This window comes from Megascapheus bottae, chromosome 16 (genome assembly GCF_031878675.1).
Source record: "Megascapheus bottae isolate mThoBot1 chromosome 16, mThoBot2.hap1, whole genome shotgun sequence".
NCBI lineage: Eukaryota > Metazoa > Chordata > Mammalia > Rodentia > Geomyidae > Megascapheus > Megascapheus bottae.
In genome coordinates this window covers 3,203,595-3,229,754 of record NC_143524.1, presented here as the reverse complement: position 1 = coordinate 3,229,754, position 26,160 = coordinate 3,203,595, and the positions used below count along the sequence as shown (strand labels likewise).

Here is a 26,160-nt window from a genome sequence, read left to right as displayed (position 1 = left end):
GCAGGGTGGCAGCAACACACAAGTTTCCTCCCCACGGGGGAGGGCCATGGCGGTGGCCTGGGAGGATCACTTACTTCCTTCAGGAAGGGGGAGTCCACAGCCAGGTATTTGGACACGACGTAAAGGCAGAAGAGATGGCGGTCGATGCCCCCACCCGTCATGGCCAGGCGGTACAGATGCTGATGCCTCTCACACGCCAGCTTGAACAGCTTGAGCCTCTGCTCCACCTGCGGCACGGGGCGAGAGGAGGGCACGCTGCAGGCCTGGGCCGGGCCCCATGCCAACACCCTCCCCCAGCTTCCTGTCTCCTGCTTCCTTTCCAAGCAGGGACACTCTTGGGTCCTGGGTGCGCCTGCCGCCAGCCACCAGCCACTCGCCGGGGCCACAAGGACGCCATGGCTGAAGCTGGACTGTCAGTTCTGCCCTCGGCCATCCACGTCACCCCCACAGGGGCTCAAATGGCACTTCCTGGAAGACTGTAGAGAGTTCCTTTGGCTTCTGAAACCCAATGCCCTTGGCACAGAGGTGGGTATCTGGCCCGGCTGGGAGCTGCCCCTGCGAGGCCTGGCTGCTGCACTTGTCAACTTTCCAGGGCTGGATTGGTGCCGCCTGTCCTGGCCCTTGCTGGCATCTCCCCTCAGGGACAAAGGCCCTGGCCCCTGGCCCCTGAGTCTCTCTGCTTGCTGGTGGTTAGGAGGTGCAGAGAGGAGCCCAGCAGTGAGGTGGGTTCATCCATCTGTCCATCTATGTGGATGAACGGGCAAGACCTTGCAGCGGGTACAGAATTTCCCACGCCCCAGGGGCCAGCTTTCCACCCATGACTCTCTATGCTTCTCCCAGCGCTTTCACCATCCCTCAGAGGAGAAGCTGGGGGAGGAAGAGAAAGCCTGAGGAGGGAGGAAAACCCGGGTCAGGGAGAAGTTGGAGGGAAGGAGAAGCCAGAGGAAACCGTACTGACCAGCATCGCGTACGGGCTCAGCTAGTGGCAGCTTACCGTCTTCGTGGGGTCTGCCATGGCCAACACGAAGTTGCAGGACTCGGTGGTGCAGGAGCGCACAGTCTCCGTCCTTCCCTCCCGGAACAGCCGGGTCATGGAGGCCTCGTAGGTGAGGCAGAACTTGCCCATGTCCTGGGAAAGGAGGGGGGCTCAGCACGGGCAGCTGAAGGCACGGTGGCCAGGTCTGTGGACAGACGTGGACTTTGCCATGGGCTCAGAGGGACCGAAGGCCTGGCCCTCTGGGTGAGCCCGGGCTCATGCCAACTGCACGCTCCCCACACGTGGGCCTGAGCATGTAGAATGGCACGGGACCCCATGAAACAAGGGAGCTGGGTGTGTGAACAGCAAAGGCATGGGAGGGAAGGGGCAGGAGGGTGGATGAGGGGAGAGGTACAGAGCGAAGCACAGCTGGACCCCCGCAGACAGAGGCGGATGGAGAAGGGTGAGGCGGCATGGCATTTCGGGGCCTCCTGAGAGCCGTAGGAGGTGGCTGGCACATGGGAGGGACGCTGCAGGACTGAGTTGCTCCAGGTCGGCCTGAGTCTGGGAAAGAGCCCTGGAGATGCCCCCATGTGATTCAACCAGGGCTCCAGGAAGGAGCCAGGGCCTCCGGGGCTGGGATTGCTGGCGTGAGCCACCAGGTCCTACTCACCACCCACTGCTGGCTTCCTCCAAGGGCGCCTTTTACAGGCAGTTGCCCCAGCTCTGCTTCAGCTCCCACGTCCCATCGTATCCTGATCCAGGGGAACCCCTCGCACCCCCATACTGAGGCTATCACTAAATTACTAGTCTTCCAGTTTCTGCACCCTCAGTTGTGAAACAGCAGATGCCAACTTCCTCCCCACTCTGTCATCTTGCTTACATTTTGGCATTTGCTTATTTTCTGAACTACCAACGTTGAAGTCCAGTACCTGAGCCTGGACGGCAGAGAAGCTGACCAGCGTCTCCCCTGACATTCATCTAGCAGGCCACCTGATCTCTCTACGCTTTGCCTATAAAGTGGGGTGTAACAGTGTCTTCCTGTGAGTGAGACTACGAGGTAGTCTGGATGTGAGGTGCCTGGACAGCAGCTGGCACTGAGCCACAGTCCCCAAGGGCCAGACATCACACTGGCTGGGCATGGTGGTTCACACTGTAATATCAGCACCTCAGAGAGGCACAAGAGAGGATCTCAGGCTGGAGGCCAGTTTCCCACACAGGGATCCTATCACACACACACACACACACACACACACACAATCAATAGCAGCAAGACTGGGTCCAAGCTAAGGTGACACTGGGGCAGAAGGATCTCTTCTTCAGGACCACAAGTTCCAGGTCTGGCCTCACACAGGCCTGGCGGCTCCAGGGACCAGGGCAGAAGTCAGGGTCACAACGACAACGTGGTGAAAATGCTGCCCGCCAGGTGGAAGCTAGTGGAGAATCCACAGGCTGGACCTTAAGGCCAACAGCGGTGCTTCCCTACACTGCCACCTGGGGGTACAGCCCAGGCATGTCAGGGACCCCAGAAATGCTCAGGACGGACGGCACTCCTGGCCCCACCTTGTAATGGGCCAGCTGCAGGGCCATCTGGACGAAGGCATCGGGGCTGGTCCGGCACTTCTTGATCAAGCCTTTGCCGAACGTGTGGAATGAGAAGGAGTGGAGGTCCACGTCCTCGGCCAGGAGGCTCGCGCTGCTCAGGGAAGTCTCGATGACCGCCTGGCACTGCGGGAGACACGATGTGCGGTGCTCACACTGGCACTGCGGGGAGACCCAGCTCCGTCCCCGGCTCGCCGCATGTGGACAGTGCTCCTTTCCACTTCTTCCTGGAAACTCACTCAGAGCCCTTCTCCCCCAGAAGTGGAAGAAAGCAGGAAGGGGCCCGCAGGTGAGGGCTCGTTCCCGGTGAGACCCGATGAAGGGAGAAGACAAACACGTAGAGATCCACTCAGAAAGGAAAAGAACTGAGCTGTGGGGCCACAAGAGCCTGGGAGAAGCTGGGCACTAGCAGCCCATGCCTGTAACCCAAGCTGCTCGGGAGGCTGAGATCAAAAGGACTGCAATTCAAGGCCAACCTGGGCCTACATGCAAGAGCCCATCTCCGTCTGTAGCTGGCACGATGCTGTGCGCCTGCCATTCTGGGAGGCTAGGACTGGGAGACAATCACTCCAGACCTGCCTGGGCAGAAAAGTCTGAGAGGCTATGCCAGTGGCAGGAGCTGGGCACTGTGATGTGTGCCTGCAACCCCAGTGACAAAACTAGAAGCAGAGGGGCCGGCAGTTTGGCCTAGTGGTAGAGTGCTTGCCTAGCATGCACCAAGACTCGGGTTCGATTCCTCAGTACCCACATACATAGAAAAAAAAATCTGGAAGTGGTGCTGTGGCTCAAATGGCAGAGTGCTAGCCTTGAGAAAGAAGCCCAAGGACAGTGCTCAGGCTCTGAGTTCAAGACCCAGGACTGGCAAATTGAAAAAAGAAAGTAGAAGCAGATCTCCCTCCAGGGGTGTGCCTGACCCTATCTCAAACATAACCAGTGTAGCCAGGCATGGATGGCTCACGCCTGTAATCCCAACTACTCTGGAAGCTAAGATCTGAGGATCACAGTTTGAAGCCAGCCCCAGCAGGAGGTCCATAAGACTCTAAGGAGCCGTGGCTCAAGTGGTACAGAACCAGCCTTGAACACAAAACAGCTCAAGGACACTGCCCAGGCCCTCAGTTCAAACCCCAGGGCTGGCACAGAAATCTTGAAACAAAACGTATTTTAAGTGTTAAAAATGTTAAGTTAGCCATTTATAGAGTATTTCAACTCAATAGACTGGGTCTAGAGCACTTGTCCAGCGAGTATGAGGTCCTGAGTTTGATCCAAGGGGGCGAGGGACAGAGACAAAGCGATATGGGTAAGGTGACTCCCCTGTGAGCAGCTGTGGCTGTGGGCATGAGCTTCAGCCTTGGCTGAGGCTGCTGGGGACTGTGCCCGGTACCACATACATAGGACTGTGCCCGCCGCTGTGTGAGCCCCGGCGGTGGCACTCACCTCCTCGGGGATGTCCCACTGAAGCCGAGTGGGGTGGGGGATGCTGGCGTTGGTTTCTCCTCTGCAGTGCCCATCCTCCGCGTAACTCAGGGCAAAGACATCGGTGGCCAAGACATACTGTAAGGTGAGAGGCAGAGACTGAAGAGAAACCCACACTCAGCGCCCCTCGCTGAGAAGATGGGCTCTCCATCCCAGCAACCATCCAGCCACAGACTCAAGCTTCCATACCACAGCACCCAGCTTCCACGCGACTATTATCTTCTATTCACCACCAGAAAACCAAAGTGGAGCAATGGCACAAGTGGTAGAGCACTAGCCTTGAGCTAAAGAGCTCAGGGACAGCACCCAGGCCCAGAGTTCAAGCCCCACAGTTAAACATAAATTAGCTGATTTGGGTCAGGTGCCAATGTCTCACACCTGTAATCCTAAGCTACTCAAGAGGCTGAGATCTGGGGACAGGAGTTTGGCCTAGTGGTTAAAGTGCTTGCCTAGCATGCATGAAGACCCGGGTTCGATTCCTCGGTACCACATACATAGAAAAAAGCCGGAAGTGGTGCTGAGGCTCAAATGGTAGAGCTCTAGCCTTGAGAAAGTCCAAGGACAGTGCTCAGGCCCTGAGCTCAAGCTCAGGACTGGCAAAAAAAAAAAACAAAACAACAACAACAACAACAAAAAAAAGAGGCTGAGATCTGAGAAGCACAGGTAAAAAACCAGCCTGGCAAGAAAGTCCAGGAGATTTTGATCTCCAATTAGCCACCAAAAAGCTGGAAATAGAGCTGTGGCTCAAGTGGTAGAGCTCCAGCTTTGAGCAAAAAAGCTCAAGGATAGCATCCAGGCCCTGAATTCAAGCTCCAGCCCCAGAAAACAAAACAAAACAAAAAAGCTGAGTTGAGGGCCGGGAGTTCGGCCTAGTGGTGAGTGCTTGCCTACCATGCACGAAGACCCAGGTTCGATTCCTTGGTACCACATACATAGAAAAAACCCAGAAGTGGTGCTGAGGCTCAAGTGGTAGAGCTCTAGCCTTGAGAAAGTCCAAGGACAGTGCTCAGGCCCTGAGCTCAAGCCCAGGACTGGCAAAAAAAAAAAAAATGCTGAGTTGAAGATATGAGACTTTTAAATACACTGACAATTTTGAGAATTTAACACAGAGCCTTAGTGAAAGCTGTTGATGAGCAGTGGGTGGACGGAAAGACAGACTTGGGTGGAAACTGGCAGAAGGGTTGGGCTAAGCAGGATGGAGTACTTGCGAGTATGAAAACAGAACAGGGAAGCCACGGGAACTGTCAGGAGGAGGAGGAGAGTGCTGGGGAGACTGGCCAGGGCACAGGACTGAACCCCCATGCCATGACCCAGGCCTTTAATGCAGTGCCAGGATTGCACATGCTGTACTGACACACCAAGAACTCCCACCACACACGCATGAAACGTCCCGGGCCTCAAGTCTAGCGACCTTGATCCGAGCGCCACACTCACCTCCCACATGTGGCCCACGATGGGCGCGTCTGCCCACGAGTGCTCAGCGTTTATGCCCATCCTGCCATTTTTGAAGATGATGAGCGTGAAGGACTTGTCAAACCACCTGCGTGGGACAGGTGTGGTCACAACACGTCAGTGTGGCCAACCACCCCACCGGGGCACGGCTGGCCAGGACACGGCTGCTGCATGGGGGCTGGCCACAGCGGTACCTGTCGTAACATTTGCCGTGCAGGAGTGACTTGGCATAGCTGTCCAGGGACGCCATGGGGTCCTCCTTCCTGCGCCCCTGCTCAGACTCGTCCAGGGTCACGAAGAACGCTGCTTTCTCCACAGCATCCAAGGACTGCTTGTTTTTGCCTTGCCTGAAATAGGTCTGGCGACACTTGGCCCACGGCACCCTGTAGCAATGATGGAAGACCGTGAGAGGCATCTCTGTGATGGGTCTTTGCACCCTTCTGCCTTCTCCAGAAATTTCCTGAACAGGAAGCTGGCTGGGTGGATAACATGGTGTGTGGGCAGCAGCTTGCTGGGGGGAGTGGGAGGAGAAGGTGGACCTCTGGTCCCAGGAAGAGTGATGACCATGGCATGCATGGGGCTATTACCCACAGAACACTGGGTGAATGGATGGGTGAGTGGATAGATGGGTGGGTGGGTGGGTGGATGGATGGGTGGATGGATGGGTGGGTGGACGGATGGGTGGGCGGATGGGTGGGTGGGTGGATTTATGGGTGGGTGGGTAGATTTATGGGTGGGTGGGTGGGTGGGTGGATAGATGGGTGGATGGATGGATGGATGGGTGGATGGATGAGTGAGTGGATGGGTGGGTGGATGGATGGATGGGTGAGTGGATGGGTGGGTGGGTGGATGGGTGGGTGGATGGATGGATGGATGGATGAATGGATTGGTAGGTGGGTAGGTGGATGGATGGATGGGTGGGTGGATGAATGGGTGGATGGATAGATGGGTGGATGGATGGGTGGGTGGATTGATGGGTGGGTGGATGGGTGGATGATGGATGGATGTATGGATGGATAGCCAGGTGGATGGATGGATGGGTAGGTGGATGGATAAATGGGTGGATGGATGGGTAGATGGATGGAGGGCCAGGACACAGCTCACAGTTCACTGCCACACACCCACCCCACACCCACCCTAAGTCCTTCACATATGAGAATTGAGGCACAGACTCAGTCATGGCCACTTGACCGCAGGGGGAGACCACACAGCCTCCCCTGCAAACACAGGCAGTCACATGTCACCCAGGACACCTTCTTGTGCCTCTGTCCTCCCCACATGTACAGCCGGGATCCTTCTTCAAATGTTCCTGGGTCTCCACAAAATACCTGCCCCAGGCAGCCAGGTACCTCAGAGGCTCCCCAGGCTGGCACAGCCCCCCACTGGAACACCCCCTCTCTGGAATACCGGCTGCCTATAGCCTGCTCCTGAAGCAGGCTAAAGAAACAGACACCAGAACTTAAAATGAACAATCTCTGGAAGCCCACACCTCCCACAGTAACCGCTCCCTCGGGCCCCCAAGGACGGGCCCAGCGCTCCGACAGCTGGGTGCACAGAAAAGCTACAAGATGGCACAGCCCAGCGCCACAGGACCCCTGCGGCACCTCGGCCATGGTGGGCACTGGTGAGGATGGAGAGGCATGAGAAGTGGGGAAAGTGGGGTCGGTTGCCTGGGCTCAGGAAGCCTTCCCCTGTCCGGGCCTCACCTCCTGGCTTTCCTGAATCTCATATCCTTTCTGATAAGGCTTCCACGGTCACTGACAGAGCAGGTTTCCGGGTGACCAAGGGACAGTGGGAGCCCCCCACCCCAGCAGGTGGACCCCGCACCTGTCGCCCGCGGTGAGGGCGGCCAGCTTGGCCTCCCCGGGCTGCGGCTCCGAGGGGTCGTCCAGAATGCGCTGCATCTGCTGCTCCAGCTCGCGGGGCTGCAGCAGCCGCCCGCCGTGGTACAGGGGTACCCGGAAGTAGCGGCCCCGGTGGTACACCACGATGTGCTTGCTGTCCTTCAGGTGCTGGATGGTGTCTGCGGAGAGGCGGGGAGTCACTCTGGTCTCAGGACACGCCACCCAGTGCCCGCATCCCCTGGGGACACTTCCCAAGACTCTCTTTTCTTTGGCTTGCGCTCAGGGCCTCGTACTTATTAATTGCACTCTGTCACAGAGCCATGCCTCCAGGCTGGGATCACGATCCAGTCTCCGGGACATTTCTGCCTGGGCTGACCTGGAACCTTGAACCTCCTGATTTCAGCCTAGCTAGGTGTGCACAACAGTACCTAGCTACTGACTGAGAAAAGGCCTCAACAACTTTCCTGCCTTGGACTGTGAACCTCCAGACCTCAACCTCCTGAGCAGCCAGGATTACAGACACAATTATGCCACTGTACCAGGCACAGAGAGAACTTTTTTCTGCAATCATTTTGCTTTAAAAAAAAAAAAAAAGGCAAGAAAACAAGGAAGGAAGGGTGGGAGGGAGGGAGGGAGGGAGGGCTCAGAACAACAGAAAACGAAACCATGACTGTGGGCAGCTGGACTGACTGTAAGAATGGTAGCCCGCCCCTGCCTCCTCATTCCAAGGCAGGCTACCCCTAAATGCCATGTGGAAGAGGAAAGCACCAGGACAAGAAAGAGGCTGAACCTTAGCATGCTCTAGCATTTCTTGCAATACTTCAACAGGATCATACTAGGACACAATACCTGAGGCGGGGAATGCTTAGAAGTGAGACGGGCCCACAGCATCATGGGTCCATCTGTGGCTTTCTATCTGGGGCAGGAAGGCAAATCCAACTTCATATCTTACAGGAAACAGGAAGTCAAGTCCACATAGAGCAGTTATTCGTGAGTAGGCACGCACCAGTGGCTCACACCTATAATCCCAGCTACTCAGGAGGCTAATATCTCAGGATCATGGTTTGAACCCAACCATGGCAGAAAAATCCATGAGATTCTTATCTTCAATTAACCATTTAAAGAGCCAAATGGCCGGGAGTTTGGCCTAGTGGTAGAGTGCTTGCCTAGCATGCACGAAGACCCAGGTTCAATTCCTTGGTACCACATACAAAGAAAAAGCCAGAAGTGGTGCTGTGGCTCAAATGGTAGAGCTCTAGCCTTGAGAAAGTCCAAGGACAGTGCTCAGGCCCTGCGCTCAAGCCCTAGAATCGGTGCATGTGTGCGTGCACAAAGACACACACAGAGTTGCTGGGATGTGTACATGTGTAACTACTACTCCAGGGCCAATATCTGAGGATCGTGGTTCCAGCTCAAGCAGGAGAGTCTGTGTTATAGGTGCTGCTCTGGCAGAATGCTACCCGTGAACTAAAAAGCTGAGGGACAGTGCTGGGCTTTGAGTTCAAGCCCCAGGACTGGCACATACACACACAAAAAAAGCCTGGAGGAAAAATAAAGTGATGGAACTCAAGTTTTTGTTGTTGTTGTTCTGAGATTTGAACTCAGGGCTTCCCATTTGCTAGCCAGGAACCACACGCACACATCACACCTGCAGCCCATTTTTGTACTAGTTATTTCTGGTAGGGTCTTAGTTCTGCCTTGGCCAGGCTGTATCATCATCCTCTTATTTATGCTTCTTGCTTATTAAGTGGGATCACAGCACCCAGTTATTGGGTTAGAAGGAGCCTCTCATGTATGTCTGGGCTGACCTCAACCCACAATCCTCCTGACCTCAGCCTCAGCAATTAGGATTCCAAGAGTGTCTAGAAAGCACTTTCATGCATCCATGTTTGCTAAGCCAGGCTAAGGCGAGCGACTTCTTCAATGTTACTTGGACATGTAGATTTTGTTGATTGACACCTCTGACTACTCTATCTTGAGTACTTTGTAAGAAAATGGGCAGTGTGTGTGGGCCAGCAGTTTGGCCTAGTGATAGAGTGCTTGCCTAGCATGTACAAAGACCCAGGTTCGATTCCTGGGTACCACATAGAGAGAAAAAAGCCGGAGTGGTGCTGAGGCTCAAGTGGTAGAGTGCTAGCCTTGAGAAAGCCCAAGGACAGTGCTCAGGCCTTGAGTTCAAGTCCCAGGACTGGCAAAAAAAAAAAAAAGCAAAGAAAATGGGCAGTGTGGGATGGGAGCAGGGCCTAGTGATGGAGTGATCACACCAACCATGCATGAAGCCCTGGGTTCAATTCCCTGGTACCACAGGTGTTCTCTTTGAGAAAACTCAAGGACCTGAGTTCAAGCCCCCGAACTGGCAAAAGGAAAGAGGGGGGGGGGAGGAGGTAGGGAAGGAAAGGAAAGGAAAGGAAAGGGCGGCTCGTTTTTCCTGAATGTAGTAGGCCTTCCCAATATTCATTACTGCTTGAGGCCAGCTGAGGTAAAAGTGAGATCTTGACTCAAAATTAGTCTGGGGCATGGTAGCACAGACCTTCAAAGGTGGATGTGGGGGGGGGGGAATCACAGTTCAAGACCAACCAGGAACAGGCCCACTGTCCTGGCCCCACAGCACGGCCTGCAGACCAGTCTGGCCCTTGCCACACTCTTTGGCCACTGCCGCCTTCTGAGAAGGACAGAGAGGGCAGGGCATGGGGGCCTGGCACCCGACTCACCGGTCTCCTCTCCTGGGATCCGGCACGTGTTGAACAGCCGCTCCCACTGTGCGGAGCAGAGCGGGACTGTGGACCCCAACACCCGGATCTGCAAGGGAAACAAGGGTCACCCCAACCCGCCATGCCCCCGTGGGACGCCAGGCCCAGTCACAGCTGGGGACACTCCTGACCACGGCCCAAGGCCCTGGGATCCATCCCCAGTATCAGGGGGGGAAAATACGTTGATTTTCTAGATGAGCACACATTTACTTTTTATTTATCTGTTTATTTTGTGGGTCGTGGGACTTGAACTGGGCCTGGGTGCTGTCCCTGAGCTCTTCAGCTCAAGGCTACTGCCCTACCCTTGAGCTAAGCCCCACTTCCCATTTTCTAGAGGTTAACTGGAGATAAGAGTCTCAGGTCCTTTAGTGCCTGGACTTGCTTTGAACCTTGATCCCCAGATCTCAGCCTCCTGAGTAGCTAGGATGACAGCCCTGAGCCATTGTGCAGGCTAGCGCACATTTAAATTCAGTTTCTTGCTTGGTAATCATAGACACTGAGTGCTGAAGATGGTGTATCACCCCAGCTGTGTGAGGAAGCAGAAACTGGAGGGTCAAAATCCAGGTCAGCCCCAGCAAAACCGCAAGTCTACTAAAAAAATAGCAAGCAAAAGGGCCGGATGCGGCTCAAGTGCTGCTCAGCGAGCCCGAGGCCCTGGGAGCAAACCTCAGGACTTACTGGTTTGAGTTCCTCCCGATCCAGCTTACGTCGGTAAAGCAGCATGGCGTGGATGACGTTGCCGGCTTTTGCTGCCTGGATGTGTGTAGATTCAAGAAACAGCAGGTCCTGGGAGAGCGAGGGGGCCCACAGCACAGGTTCACGGGAGAAGCTCCCCGCCCGCGCCCCCCCCCAGCTCTCATGCTTGCTCCTTTACAGAACAAACGGCCGTTTCATCTATATTGCTACAGCGTCCTTAGGTATTTCCTAACAGTGAGAAGTCGATGGTATTAAAAGAACAACAGTACTCTCCCCCCAAAGAGCCTCCTGGGAGGAACAAGAAAAGGATGGGGAGCCATTACACAACTGGGAAGTTCTCTGAATGAGAAATGACTGCAGGCTAACATAATCGCTTACCGCGCTGCCAGGCCTGCCATGAGGCTGGAAGGCAGCTTCCCGTGACAGAAGGCCACGGAAGAGCCAGACACGGGACTTTGCCTGTCCTCCTAGCGCTGGGGAGACTGAGGCAGGGCCTGGCCTAGAAGCTCACCAAATAAAGAACTGGGGAACTGGCTGCAAGGTACAGCCAGGGCCTCAATGCCCTCTTGTATGGCCAAGGCCTGGTTAGGAGAGCGGGGAGCAGTGTGGACACTCATCCAGATGTCACTATGCCTGGTGCCAGTGTTGGTGACTGCACCAACACTCAAGGTCCTGGGGCAGGGGGTGGGGGCTGAGCTGGCCCAGGCTCCCCCACAGCTGCATCCCCATGGGGGAGGAGGACTCACCACAGGGGAGAGGGAGGACTCACCATGGAGGGGGAGGACTTGTCCTGGGGGGACCCATCCCCATGGGGGAGGAGGACTCACCACAGGGGAGAGGGAGGACTCACCACGGAGGGGGAGGACTTGTCCTGGGGGGACCCATCCCCATGGGGGAGGAGGACTCACCACAGGGGAGAGAGAGGACTCACCATGGAGGGGGAGGACTTGTCCTGGGGGGACCCATCCCCGTGGGGGAGGAGGACTCACCCCAGGGTAGGGAGAGGACCCACGTACCATGGCATAGAAGTTGCTGTTCACCATGATTGGCCCTCTGCCCCGGAGGTAGATGTACTCCTCCCACCAGTCGCTCACCTATGGAACACAGCCATGCTCACCAAAGCCGTTCCACCAGTCCTCTTGCTTCAGTTGTCTTTGCAGAGAGGCCTCTTGCTCGTTTTACCCCCCTGATCGACCTCAGACCATGATTCTCCAACTTAAAGGCCTCCAGTGTCACCGGGGTGACAGGTGTACACCACCATGCCTGGGGCGGAAATGCAATCTCGCTACCTTTTTACCTGGGCTGGCTGAGAACCACAGTCCTCCCATTCTCCGTGGCCCAAGTAGCTGGGTGACAGGTGTGAGCCACTGTGCCCAGCACACCTTCTCTTCCACCTCCCCTCCCCCGACCTCGGCACCACTCATGGAGACTCAGCTGAGGCTACACCAGCCAGACTCCAGAGCCCTAACCAGACATTGGAGGGGATATACTTAGAATCAGAAGGAACCCAACACAGGCTGGCGTTGTGGCTCAAATGGTAGAGCTCCTGCCTAGAAAGCACAAGGTCTTGAGTTCAAATCCTAGCACCACCAGAAAAAAGACAAACCCAAACAAATAACCCGCACCAAAAAAAGGAACCATACCAGAGGAGAGGAGCTGGAGGTGACAGGCTAGCAATGGAGACAGCTCCTAACTTCCCTCTAGAAACACTAGAAACACCCACCCCTGTGGGCACAGACGCCCCCTAGGGAAACCACTGACTCTGTCCTTGAGCCTCTGGTCTACACTGCAGCTCCACTGTGCCCCGGCCCCCACTTTAGCACTTGATATCAAAGGAATTTCATGGGGCTCAAGACTAGTCACTGCAAGAAACAAGACTCCATCTCAACAAGAAACAAGACCCCATCTCAACAAGAAACAAGACCCCATCTCAACAAGAAACAAGACCCCATCTCAACAAGAAATAAGACACCATCTCAACAAGAAACAAGACCCCATCTCAACAAGAAACAAGACCCCATCCTATCAAGAAGGCAGGTGTGATGGTCTGTGCCTGTTGCTCTGGGTATGCAAGGGGCACAGGTAGGATTCAGACACAGGTTGGTCCGAGGTAAAATGCAAGGCCCCTATCTGAAAAACAACCAAAAACACAACAGGGCTGGGGCTCTGGCTTAAGGGGTAGGGCACCTGCCTACCACGTGTGAGGTACTGAGTTCCCAGTACCTCCTCCAAACAGTTACTGTAGCTAAATACCCCGGAATGGGTATCTCCATACGTATCATTTCCCCATGGGAAGTCACACACAACACTCACATAATTTGTGGCCCACCAGGATTTCAGCTTCAGGTACCACTGCAATTTGGGTCCCAGGGTGGTGGCGAAGTCCTGGGCCAGCGCTGTCATCCGCTGGAAGTCCTCCTCCTTCATCAGCGGCTTCACCGATTCCAGGTACTGCCGTGTGGACAACAGTCATCAAGTCAGACCCCTGGCCAGGCCTGCCACCCCAGGTGGGACCCCAAGTCCACCACAGCCACCTCCCTATCTATGAGATGGTAACTTTTTTATTTGTGCCAGTCCCGGGCTTGAACTCAGGGCCTTGTGCTCTTGCTTGGCTTTTCCACTCACAGCTGGTGCTCTATCACTTGAACCACACCTTTCATGTGTAGCTTTTTTGGGTGGTTAATTGGAGGTAAGAGTCTTCACAGATTTTTCCTTCCTAGGCTGGCTTTGAACTGTGATCCTTAGACCTTAGCCTCCTGAGTAGTTAGGGTGACAGCACCCAGACATTGTTTGTTAAAGATAAATGAACAGAGGAAAACTGCTCCAAATCCTTATCACAAGTTTAACCAAGAAACTGACAGGGTCAAGGCCACTGCTAAACCCAGGAGCTGGTGGCTCCTATCTGAGGGTGTGGTTCAAAGCCAGCCTGGGCAGGAAAGTCCTTGAGATTTTATTTATTTTGTGGTCATAGGGCTTGAACTCAGCCTGAGCGCTGTCCCTGAGCTCTTCAACTTGAGGCTACCGCCCTACCCTTGAGCCAAGCCCCACTTCCCGTTTTCTTGAAGTTAATTGGAGATAAGAGTCTTAGGTCTTTTTGTACCTGGGCTGGATTTGAACCTCAATCCTCAGATCCTCAGATCTCAGCCTTCTAGGTAGCTAGGATTACGGGCGTAAGCCAATGGGCTTGGCTTCCCCTGAGATTTTTATCTCCAATTTAACCGCTGGAACACCAAATGAGGTGCTATGGCTCAAAGTAACAGAGCACCAGCCTTAAGCAAAAGAGCTCAGGAACAGCATCCAGGCCCTAAGTTCAAGCCCAAGGATTGATAAAAACAAAACAAGATTGGGTGCTGATGACTCACGCCTGTCATCCTAGCTACTCAGGAGGCTGAGATCTGAGAATTGAAGTTCAAAGCCGGCTGAGGGCAGGAAAGTCTGTGAGGTTCTTCAATTAAGCCCAGAAAAGCCAGAAAGGTTGTAAGTCTAGTGGTAGAGCACTAGCCTTGAGCAAAAGGATACCGGAGACAGTACCCAGATGTGTGTGTGTCGGGGGGGGGGGGTCACTGCTAGGAGATCCTCATGTCTGTGACCTGAGTGAAACACGTTTCCATCTGCACTGCTCCTGCCTAGACAGTGCTAAAATGGATGGAGAAGGCAGCCTAGAACCCAGAGTGTGCCAGGCAGCTGCTAAAATGCCAGCTGTCCTGTGCTGGAGTACACACGTGTGCAGGTTTAGCAGCAACACTGAGGTGGAAGACACACTGAGCCTGCCTCAGCCTGAGCCTGAGCCTGAGCCTGAGCCCTGAGCCCCGGGCCCCAGGCCCTGAGTACCGGCCATTCCCATCCACCTGGCCTGCAGGGCAGGAAAGCAGGGCTGGGGAGGCGCTGCTATGGTGGGTAGGGCCTGGGCCCCATCCCCAAGGCTGAGGCGTTTTCTGCCTGCAGTTCTGGCAAGTGGCATGTGTAGTCTAGAGGGAACTCACTGTCCCGGGCGGCTCACACCTGTGATCCTAGCTAGCCAGGAGGCCCCTAACCATGACAGGTCAAAGCCAGACGTGGCAGGAAAGTCCATGACACTCTTATCTCCAATTCATCTCCAAAATCCTGCAAGTGGAGCTCTGGGTCAAGTGGCAGAGCACCAGCCACACTAGTGAGAGTGCAAGGCGCTGAGTTTCCAAGAGAGTGAAAATGGGGGCTGGAGGTGTGGCAGGAGTTCCTGCCTCGCAAGTACAAGGCTGCCAGTTCCAATTCTGGTACCACCAACCACCAGTGGTTACAATGGCAAATTGTACGCTGTGGTTAAACGTCCCATAATTTCAAGCAGTAATATGACAAACACTCCTGAAGTACTGCACCTACCCTGCTGACTGTGTCTTTGACGGCAGGGACGGGCAGGCGGGGCAGGGACGTCTGGAAACTGTACAGCATGGGTTTCCGGCCGGAGAAGACCTTGACCAAGGCCTGGAAGAGACAGTCAGTGATAGAGCCCAGGCCTCTCTCCACGCACACTGCAGGCACACAGAGCACTTATCTGTGCCACTCTGCGGCCTTTCTCTGCCTTGGGGTCACAGAGGCCCTAGGACACAAAGGCAGACTCCAACAAAAGCCAGGCTGAGGGCTGGAAGCATGGCTCAACAGGTAGAGCGCCTGCTTTGCAAGCTAAAGGGCCTGAGTGCAATCCCCAGGACCTCTAGAAAACAAAATGAACCCAGGCTAAGCCAGGTGTCAATGGCCCACGCTTGTGATCCCAGCTACTCAAGAGGCCAACATCTGAGGCCAGCCTGGGTAAGTCTGTGAGGCTCGGCCTTGTGGACCCTGCCAGGCCTCCTGGGCCCTGGCTTAGACTGGATGATGAAGACCTGGCACAGGAAGTGTGTGCTCGGTACCTTGGCTTCCCTGGAGACGGAGATGGGAGGAAGCCTGCGGGGCACACAAACCTAAGGACTCTTATTTCTAGCTAGCTAGCAAAAGACTGGAAGGGGAGCTGTGGCTCAAGTGGAGGGGTGCCAGCGTTAAGTAAAAAAAAAAAAAAGCACGAGTCCCTGAATCTAAGCCCCAGTATTATTGGCACGCATGTGCACACACATAAACACACACACACACACACACACACACACACACACACACACACACACACAATGTTTTAAGTAAAAATCGTATTACAGTTCTTCCAGAAGGATCAGCTTCCATGACCCTGAGAAGCTCAGGGCAGGGAAGGACATGTGGCCATGCAGCAGAGTGCCACTGTGCTTTAGGGCACAGGCTGGAGACCAGTGGACGGCTTGTCAGGCAGACCCCCCCCCCCCCGCTCCTCCCCTCCCTGCACATGCGCCAGGCACGCTCCGCTCCGGTGGGGCGCCTGGCCCAGCTCACTCTCCCCCCCACCCCCGAGCTCACCATCCAGATCCTGGTGGAGCGGCTCATTTTGCCGTGCTCCAGGAACATCCAGCCATGGTAGGACAGGAGCACCTTGAGTGAGTAGCGCATGGTCACAATGAGCGCCACCCACAGGCCGGTGCCAAACAGCACGCTGCTCACCACGTTCTTGGCCTGGCAGGACAGGCGGCCACTGCAGGGAGGGAGGACAGTCACCAGGGCGTCAGCAGGGAGTGGGGGAGACAAGCACAGGGTCAAAAGGAAAGGAAAGCGAAAAGAAAAGACAAGAGGAAAAAAAAAAGTCTGGCACTTTATTTAGTTGGTCGTAGGGCTTGAACTCGGGGCCTGGGTGCTGTCCCTGAGCTTTTTTGCTCGAGGCTAGTAGTCTACTATTTTGGTCCATAGCTGCACTTGTGGTTTTCTGATGGACTTTGCTGGCTTTGAACCACGATCCTCAGATCTCAGCCTCCTGAGTGGCTGCCCGGCTAAAGCTGGTATTTTAAAACAAGAGCATGCCAACTCCAGAGTGATGTAAGCCAGTCACACAGACCTGCGCATTGTCACCAGACTTCAAATGACTGAAGATAGCATCATCACTAAAGAAAAACAAATGAGACAAACACAGGTTGCGGGGGCGGGGGTCTCAGTTCCAGTTGTCTTGGAAATCTCAAAACATTGAATGACAAAACTGAGTGAGAGAGCTTGAAGTTCTGAGTTTAAGCTCCAGGACTGGCACAGCACAAATACAAACCAATACAAATACCCGAGAGGGTTTCACAGATGCCAGGAGCACACAAGCACCTGACATCCCCCACACCTAAAACCACCATCCTGACACTGGGAAAACCTGAATGACAAGAAAAAGACTTTTGCCTCAAACCCATTTTCTGTAACTGGTTTCCATCTAGTGCTTCACTGTTATCTCCAGACCTAATCTGGTCCTGGATCTGGGGATTTAAGATGATCTACATGTGAGATTACACGACAACACTGCAGGCCCAGTACACAAAAGCTGGGCAGGATTTCCACAGGAACAAGTAAAAAGACAAGTGCAGCACCTCTGACCACGCTCCCTCACTCTAGGACAGGAAGTGCTCTTTCTTTGAAAGAATGATCTCTTTAGGTGGCCATAGGATGAGCCAACAGGGCTCAGGCTTCACAAAGCACAATACACTAAGAAAACCGCAGCTCTGGCTTGGGGATAACAGTGGGGCCCTGGGACCTGTCCCCAGCATCAAAAAATGCAAAACAAGCTGGGCATGGTGGCTGACACCGGTGATGCTATCTCCTGAGGAGGTGAGTACTACAACAATCCCTATTTGAAGCGGAGGGTTGAGAGACGCCATCTCAACAACATCTGGGCACAGGGACATGTCCCTATTGTCCCAGCTACTACAGAATGCAAACTGGAGGATGATGGTCCAGGGCTGGCCGAGACAAAAAGGGAGACCCTATTTCAAAAATGACCACATTAAAAAGAGCGGGAGGCATGGCTCAGGTGGTGGCCTGCCTGCCTAGCAAGCTCTAGGCTTTGAGTTCAGTAGCTCCAAAACAGACAAAGCAGGCACAGCAGCCTAGACACAGGAGGGCCTTCCTTCCCAGAAGACAGGCCCAAAGAGCCCTGGATGCGGGGACTGCTCACCTTTCACCTGGCCTTTCTAAATCTGGGCCACAGATGGCCCAGTTTACAGAAGAAGGTCCAGAGGGACAAGGAATCCTTATAAAGGCTTTGGCTAGCTGATACCCCACCATGGACCTAGCTCTGCAACAGCCCTCAGCAGCCTGGGCCGCCCCCACGCACCACCCCACACCAGTGGTCCCAGGAGCGCAGCCCACAGTGGCCAGGGCCTGTAGCTGATCAGGACTGGTGACAAGCCTGGCCTGGGGTACCGAGTTTGCTGACAGGAGTAATGATAGAGCCGGCGTCTCACCCCAGGCTCTGGCACACCACAACCCTGCAGGGGGTGTGGGGGAGCAGGACAGGTAACCTTCCACCATGCCAAGGATTTGATTTGTGTGCAAGTGTGTGTGGAGGGGGGGTTGCGTGGGCATGCTTGTGCCCTTGTGCCCAGCTGACCAGGGACCTCTATCATGCCTCCTACACAAGCCTCTGAGTACAAGCCAAGCAGAAGACTGAGGACCCAGTGGAGGAACTGGGCTGGGTAGGAGCGAGGGGCTCCACTCAATTTGTCCTGGAATAGACACCCCAAATCTATGTCCTCTCCACCCTTGCGGCTCAGGGCAGGCCAAGTCACCTGTGTGTGCTCCCTTGTGCCACGCTTGCTTTTCTTATTCCTTTCTGAGGAATATTTACACGCAACAACCAGGAAGGGGAGATTATCAACCCTACAGTCTCCTTTTCAGCCCTGACGCCACTTCTGGGACCTCCAAGAGCCTCCAGCCTTACCCTCCCAGCACAGGCAGATCGAGCCACAGATCCCAACCCACTGGTGGCTCCACAGGGCCTGGGGCCACGCCTCTGCCACAGCCCAAAAGCCATCTGTGGCAGATACCAGCGATGGAAAAGGAGGATGGCACACCTGTAATCCCAGCTACTCAGAAGGCCAAGGGCTGAGGAGAGCAGTTTGAAGCCAGCCTGGGCAGGGACGCCCCTTGACTCTTTTCTATAATTAACCATGAGCTGTGGCTCAAGTGGTAGAGCACCCGCCTTCAGCAAATGCCAAGCAAGAGTGTGAGGACCTGGATCAATCCCTAGCACCACAAAAAATAAAATAAATTTTAAAATGTGACCCTGTCAGCCAGCCCTGGCAGAAAGGTCATCGGGGCAACAGTGCGAGGACACAGACAGACCCTGACAGCCAGGCTCCATCTGACAGTGTGGCACCTGAGGCCTTGATCCCTCTCTCCACCCAGTCTCCAGGGCCACAAACTCGGGGGCAGGAGCTGGGGAAGGAGGCTGAGTACCAGACCTGGAAAGGGGAGAGCGGGTACAGGAAGGAGGGCCAAAGCCTTGAATCAAATACTCAACATGCACTGGGGCTGTGAGTGACCAGACTGTGCCCAGTGGGAAAGCCACGGACAGCCACGGAAATCCACGCACACCCGACAGGGAAGGCCACGGCCCAGACTTACGGGCCCAGGGAGGGATTCAGAATCACTCACGGGGCAGCTGTGTCGAGGGTCCGGTTGATCCTTGTGATCAGCCCCAAGGAGGGGTCCACCCTGGTGAAACTGGAGGAGACCACGCCGACCACCACGACGAGCCAGCTGGAGGGGCTGGCTGGGAACACGCCGGTGAGGACACCATTCTGCAAACAGAGGCCAGGGGTGAGCATCCCTCCCTCCCCACACGACCCTTCCTCATGGAAGTGTGTCCACACTCGGGGGGGACAGAGACCCCCTCACTGGATGGGTCTCTTCCCCGGAGGCGTGGTTGCAGCTGTTCCAACCATTGGACATTGGCCCCGGGCCCCAGGATAGGAGCACAACCCAAGCAGGAGCTCACCATCCCTAGAGCTGGGAAGGTGGCTTAGTGGTAGAGTGTTCGCCTAGCATAGTGAAGCGCTGGGTTCAATTCCTCAGTACCACATACACAGAAAAAGCCGGAATTGGCGCTGTGGCTCAAGTGCTAGAGCATTAGCCTTGAGCAAAAGAACTCAAGTTCTTGAGCAAAAGACCCCGAGTTCAAGCCCTAGGGCTGGAAAAAAAAAATCTTTAGGCCTTGCCTGACTTGGCTCTGACATCCTGGGCCTGTGTGAAGCCCCGTGCTCAGCCACCCACTGTCCAAGATGCTCAAGACCCCACCACCAACCTCCCTACGCTGCTCCTGAGCCAGGACACCACTTGGCCCTATAGCCGCCTCTAATTTCCTGGAAAAACTCTCCAGTGATGAAAGAGGGGGAGCAGGGAGAGGAGGACATGAGCCAAACTGGTGAGGTGTGGATAACTGCTGAAAGAGGAGGAGAGTCGTGGGGGCTGCTGCTCAGCAGGGAGAGCTGGGTGGCGCAGGCCTGGGGTCCTGGCGCTCAGGAGGGTGACGGAGGAAGATCAAGAGCTGGAGGCCAGCCTGGGGTGTAAAGTAAAAACTTGACCTGGGAAACATAAAACTTCACGCCAGGAATGGTGGCTCAAGCCTTTCATCCTGGCTACTTGGGAGGTGGATAGAGGGGGTTGCGACTAGAAACTAGCCTGGACACAGAAGTTCCTGAGATGCCGTCTCCACCAGTGTTGGAATGTGGTTGTATGTGCCACAGAAAGCACGGGGTCTGGGCGCAGTGAAGTGTGCCTGAGGTTCTCTAGGAATACAGAAGTATACGCAGGAAGATGGCAGCCAGCATAAAAGTGAGATGCTATAGCCAGGTGCTGGAGGTGCGTGCCTGTAATCCTAACTACTCAAGAGGCTGAGATCTGGGGACCTGGGTTCAAAGCCAGCCCAAGCGTGAAAGTCCGTGAGCATCTTATCTCCAATTAACCATCAGAAAACGGGAAGTGATGCTGTGGCTCAAGGGGTAGAGCACTAGCCTTGAGCTGAAGAGCTCAGGGACCGCGCCAGGCCCAGAGTTCAAGTCCCATGACTGACCAAAAAAAAGCAAGATGTTATGTCAAAAACAACCAGAGTAAGAGGTCGGGGCTTGGCTCAGCGGAAGTGCCCTTGCCTGGCAAGCGCAAGGCCCTGGGTTCGGGCCCCGGCTCTGGGGGAAAAAAAACAACAAAAAAAAAGCTATAAAAAAACAACCAGAGTAGAAGGGTTGAGGGCTGGGGAAGAATGACTCAAAAAGCCATCAACAAATCAAACTTTCTCGAGATTTGGGGTTTGCTTTTGTAATTGGGGTTTTCTTTTAGGAGTACAGGGTTTGAACTCAGGGCCTTGTGCTTAGCTAGGCAGGTGCTCTGGCACTTTAGCTGCCTTTGTGCTATGGTCATTATTTGTGCATGTATGTACTAGTCCTGGGCCTTGAACTCAGGGCCTGGGTGCTGTCCCTGAGCGTTTTTTTTTTTTTTGCTCAAGGCTCGTGCTTTACCACCTGAGCCCTTTCTGGATTTTTGGTGGGTAACCGGAGTCAAGAGTCTCAATGACTTTCTTGCTGGCTGACTTAGAACTGTGATCCTCAGATGTCAGCCTCCTGAGTAGCTAGGACGACAGGTGTGTCCACTGGTTCTCCTCTTGCTATTGCTACTTTTGAGCTAGGGTAACACTTTTGAGGGGCCAGGCTCATGATCCTACTATTTTTAGAGGTAAAAATGTTATTTTAAAATAAGTGAGCTCACTGAAGTTCCACGGAAGTAAAAGAACAGAAAGTAGAGCCCATCCTTCACACCTCCCTGCCACAAGTCCACGTACTTGCCACAGCCTGGCCACCCTGCCTGCCTCTCGCCCCGGGGTCACCACCCCACAATCCGGTCCTGTGAGTCTGGACAGCTCTTAAACTTACTTTGCCCACAGGCGGCGCCTGCCTCTCTCACTTTCAGGCCACCACAAAGCCAGCAGCTTAGCTGGAGGGATGCTGGAGCCATGGCTGGGTTCCCAAGGGCATGCCTGCGGCTGCTACGCTAGCCAGTGAGCCTCTCCCGAAGTCTTGGTGGGGCTGGGCATGGAGGGCTGGGCACACAGCCTGCCTGGGACCCACTGCTTCAAACTCACCGTAATTCTTCCAGGATTTAAGAAGCAACTCAACTCGGGCTGGGGAAGTAACTCAGTGGTAGAGCACTGGCCTAGCTAGCATGGTCAAGGACAGAGGGAGGAAGGCAAGAAGGGAAGAGAAAAGGGAGATCTACAAACAACTAACATCAATGAAGAAAGATGTCTACTTTAAAAAAAGGAATTTCTGTGGACCGTGTTCAGTGTTTGAACACTAGCAGCAGATCAGTGTGGACCTGGGTCTGTCCGTCAGCTTTTCTGCTCCAGGCCAGCATTATACTGTTGGAGCCACATCTTTACTTGTAACTTTTTGCTGATTAAATTGGAGATAAGAGCATCCTGGACTTCTCTGCCTGGGCTGGCTTCAAACCTCCATCCTCGGATCTCAGCCTCTGAGTAGCTAGGATTTCAAGTGTGATCCACAGGTACCCAGCAGACGCTTCCTTCTCCACATGATGGAAAGGATTCGGCCAGGGCAGGGGTGTAACTGTACTCCAGTCCCGACTGCCTCCGGCGGGGCAGATTCTTCCCCTGATCACAGCAGACTATGGCTTCACCAGCCTTCAGGACCCAGCCAAGAACCCAGGGAACCAAAAGGGCATGGCAGGGCATGCCTGTAACCCCGGCTACTCAGGAGACAGAGGTGGGAAGGTTGTAAGTTCAAAGCCAGCCTGGAAGACCATGTCACAAAAAGCAGAATTACTCAGCTCAATTTTAATTATGTCCTAAAATGTATGTGCCAGTGATTGCATATAGATTCCCTTCTTAAATATTTGTTTGTTAACCATGACATTTGAAACATGATGTAAAAAAAATCAGTGTTAACAATGGAATTCTATGCTGCCATCAGAATGACATCGCCCCATTTGTAAGGAAATGGAAAAACTTGGAAAAAATCAAGTGAAGTAAGCAAGACCCAAAGGAACACAGGCTCAATGGTTTCCCTCATTTGTAATAATTAGCACACATCTAGGACTCTCCTAGCATAGGATTACAATAGCGCAAAACCTAGGTACATAAGGTCATATAGGAAGAGACTAAATGAAAGGATCTCTAGGATACGGAAACAAGATCTTTATGTTATGTGATTGTTGTTCTTAATATACAATGTTATTTCTTTTCTCTTTTGTTGCCTTCTGGTTGATCTCATATTGTTACTGTATCTGACTTTGTTACCTGGTATATTGTATATACCTTTATTTGTTTATTTGAAATAGGAAAGGGAAGGGGGGGAAACAAGATGATTGGGAGGGAGTGGGCGGAGGGAAATGGGAACAAAAACATGAGAAGGGGTATCAATGTGTGAGAAGTAAAGCACCTACTATCTAGCAAATGTAACTGTAACTCCTCTATACATTACCCCAACAATAATTTTTTTAATCGGTGTTAATAAAATCTTTTAAAAATAAAAAAGCAGACTTAAAGTTGCTTTAAGAAGTCTGGAGGCATAACTCACATAGTAGAGCCCCACAAGTATGAATCTTGGGTTCAAACCCCCAGTACTGCCAGCAAAGAGTACTGGTAAACTCTGTGGCCACTACATGTGTGAGAGCTGTGGGTGTCACGGGGTGGAGGTTAAGTCCTCGGGTGGGAAGAACCCTCTCAGGCTCAGGGTGCCATGGCAGAGACTGAAATAAAGGCGGGGAAACCTTGAAACGGATGAACTTCTTTTTCCAGGAGTGGAGTCCAGAGAGGCAGATCTGTTTCAGGGCCTCGTGGCTCAGTCGGAGGTCAATGCCATCGGGGGTGACGGTGAACTGGAAGGCCACGGCCTGGTGAGCCTCTGCCATCCTGAGATTACCTGTGCAGAGGGGGGAGGCAGAAACGGGGTTCAGGAGTCACCTACCGGATCTCAGATTCTTCCTCCCCCGTGGAGTGCCCCCCTGTCATCCACGACCGGTCCTGTCCCCATGGACCACACCCATCGCCGTCCCCATACACTTCTGCCGGGAAGCCCCAGGGGTTTAATCACAAGGGCCCCATCCTCAGAACGCCAGTACCCCCAAATTCCCCACCTTCCCCAGTTGGTACCCCAGGCCCACACAGGAAGCCAATGGCTAAAAGACTGGCCCTCGGTGACAAGTGTGGTCCTCAGCATGGCTTCCCAGAGGCACCGAAGGAGCCCCTGAGCCGAGGCTGGCACACTGGAGACTCTGAATGGCCACAAAGCCCTAGGGCCCAGGCCCATCCTCCAGCAGAGCGGGTCTGGCCTCTGGCCCTCAGGGCTCATAGAAGCCACCCAGGCTCCCAGCTATGACATGGACTATTCCGCAGGCAGAGCTGGGTCCTCAGAGGCTAGCTGCAGCCAAGTCGGCCCTCTGCCACTACACATGACAGTTCCTGAGCCCTTCTGAGGGCTTCCTCTAGGGGAGGCCACAGGAAACCTATGGGGGGCTGCGGTGGGGCCCAGAACCAGAAAGCAAGTCTATAACCACGGTCTGCTTTCGCCCTGGCCCACTCAGCCACCTTCCTGCACAGATGCCCTGGCCAGAGGTCCCTTCTGTCCCCACCACAGTCCCTTCTCCCCAGGCAGCATCCACAACGTACAACGAAGCCAGAAATCCTAGTTACCTCTGGAGACAGATCTGAGGATCACAGGTCGAAGCCAAGAAGGCCAGGAAAGACTTCTCCCCAATCAACTACCAAAAAAGTAAACCAATAAATAAAGGGGTCAGGAGTCCATCTGTGTTCTGAGACCTGAAAATCATGGTTCAAAGCTCGCTTGGGGAAAAACAACAAAACTGTCAGACTCTTATCTCCAATTAACCAGCAAAAAGCCAGGAATGGAACAGTGGCTCATGTGGCAAAGTACCAAGCATGAAAGCTTAGGGCCCTGGTTTCAACAAAGGCAACAAACACAAAGATACAAAGGAAAACTACCCAGAAGTACATGGAAATCTGCACAGTGCAGGGGTGTGGGTTTTCCCGTCTGCTCACTGAGGGCCACTGGAAGCCTGGACGGCGCCACCTCAGGCAAGTGGGAGCTGGACAGCCATCCACCCCCTCTGTGTCCCCAATGTCACTCATGTGTTCACTCAACAAATATTTGCTGGCTGCTTCTTGGGTGCAAACAAGGAGAAGATCTAGATCGGCACGAGGACGCCCCTCTGCCCTTCCTGCAGACTGGGCACAGGGCAGACAAGTGTCACCTGCATTACACTGGGCATGAGGAGGGGTCAGGCAAGGAGGAGCAGGCAGGCCTCTCCAGCCAGCGACAGCACTGGGGTGACGAGCCCAGGGGCGGGAGAGGGCCCCTGCCGTGCCAGAGAGCTGGACAGTGGCCCTGGTGCAGGCCCTGGAAGGTCTGGGTTTTCTCTTCCATCCAGGCAGTCGTGGAAGGGATGGCAGCCAGGCCAGGCCATGCTGGCAGAACTGGGGACAATGTCCAAGGAGGAGGTGGCACCAGTGACCACTCTGGAAGCCAAGGCCCTGGGTTGACATCCCTGGTCCCCGCTTGGGGCTTCCACAGGGCTGGCTGCCTCCTGCTGGGGGAAGGGCCTTTGCCCTGTGGAGGCAGGTTGAGGCTGGGAGCTGAGCACGGCTGTGTGGAAGGCACTGTGAGAGGGGTGGGGCTGGGGTGAGCAGAGGACCTGGGAATTTGTACTCAGACCCTCCTGGCAGCCTCAGCTGTGGGCAATGCACCAAGCATTTCACAGCATGTGACCTACGACATGAGGGCCAAAGACAGGCCTGCCTGTATCCCCTGCTAGCTACCCAGGAGGTTGAGGGATCAGCTTGAGGCCAGGCAGGAAAGCCTGTGAGACTCTTATCTCCTCTGACTGGTGCATGCGCGTGCACGCATGCGCACACAAAACAAAACTGTGGGGGCAAAGCCCAGATACCCAACATCCAGACAGCTTGTAGACACAAGACCGCACTTTTGTGAGCACAAGAACACAAGCAAAATGAGGGGCGGATATCGACACAGAACCAGTGTTTGCAGCCAACACTTCTAGAGAACCCACATGCATCCAACTGCAGAGTCAGGGAGACCTGGGAATATTGGTAGGGTTCACTCCAGGGGCCACATGTCTTCACAGAATGCTCTTGCTGCTGATGAGACTGGAGCAGGGGCATATGCCTGAAATCCCAACTACTCAGGAGGCAAAGAAGTGTGATGCCAGCCTTGGCAAAATATAAGCAAGAGTCCATTCTTAAACAGCAAGTTGGACAAGTAGTGCTGAAAGAAGATCAAAGTCTGGCCTAGGGCAAAAATTCTAGACCCTATCCAGAAAAGATAATTAAAGGCAAAATGGCTGGGTGCATCGCCTAAATAATAGCACGCTTAAATAGCAAGCTTCAGGGCTCCAGTTGGAATCTCAGTACCAAGGAGACAAGTACTGCAGAGGACGTAAAGTCAGAACCCTCGCTGCTGCTGGCAGGAACACGGAA

At 54.3% G+C, this 26,160-nt stretch overlaps 1 protein-coding gene across 3 annotated transcripts in view; it reads right to left on the bottom strand.

Annotated features, from left to right (window-relative positions):
• The window catches only part of Cpt1a (carnitine palmitoyltransferase 1A), a 43,233-nt gene that overhangs the window by 6,116 nt on the left and 10,957 nt on the right, over window positions 1-26,160 (bottom strand). For 2 of the 3 annotated variants that reach the window (XM_090347212.1, XM_090347214.1), the window contains exons 2-16: window positions 23,418-23,569; window positions 19,293-19,438; window positions 16,191-16,362; window positions 15,153-15,254; window positions 13,107-13,244; window positions 11,810-11,887; window positions 10,776-10,883; window positions 10,059-10,146; window positions 7,331-7,526; window positions 5,698-5,886; window positions 5,486-5,591; window positions 4,013-4,129; window positions 2,540-2,704; window positions 995-1,129; window positions 75-227 (exon numbers count right to left, since the gene is read on the bottom strand). In XM_090347212.1, the coding sequence (XP_090203338.1) occupies window positions 75-227; window positions 995-1,129; window positions 2,540-2,704; window positions 4,013-4,129; window positions 5,486-5,591; window positions 5,698-5,886; window positions 7,331-7,526; window positions 10,059-10,146; window positions 10,776-10,883; window positions 11,810-11,887; window positions 13,107-13,244; window positions 15,153-15,254; window positions 16,191-16,362; window positions 19,293-19,438; window positions 23,418-23,558 (2,034 nt within the window). In that variant the 5' untranslated portion in view covers window positions 23,559-23,569. Of the gene's footprint in view, window positions 1-74; window positions 228-994; window positions 1,130-2,539; window positions 2,705-4,012; window positions 4,130-5,485; window positions 5,592-5,697; window positions 5,887-7,330; window positions 7,527-10,058; window positions 10,147-10,775; window positions 10,884-11,809; window positions 11,888-13,106; window positions 13,245-15,152; window positions 15,255-16,190; window positions 16,363-19,292; window positions 19,439-23,417; window positions 23,570-24,339; window positions 24,408-26,160 lie in introns of all 3 variants that reach the window. The other variant, XM_090347213.1, reaches the window with a different exon arrangement.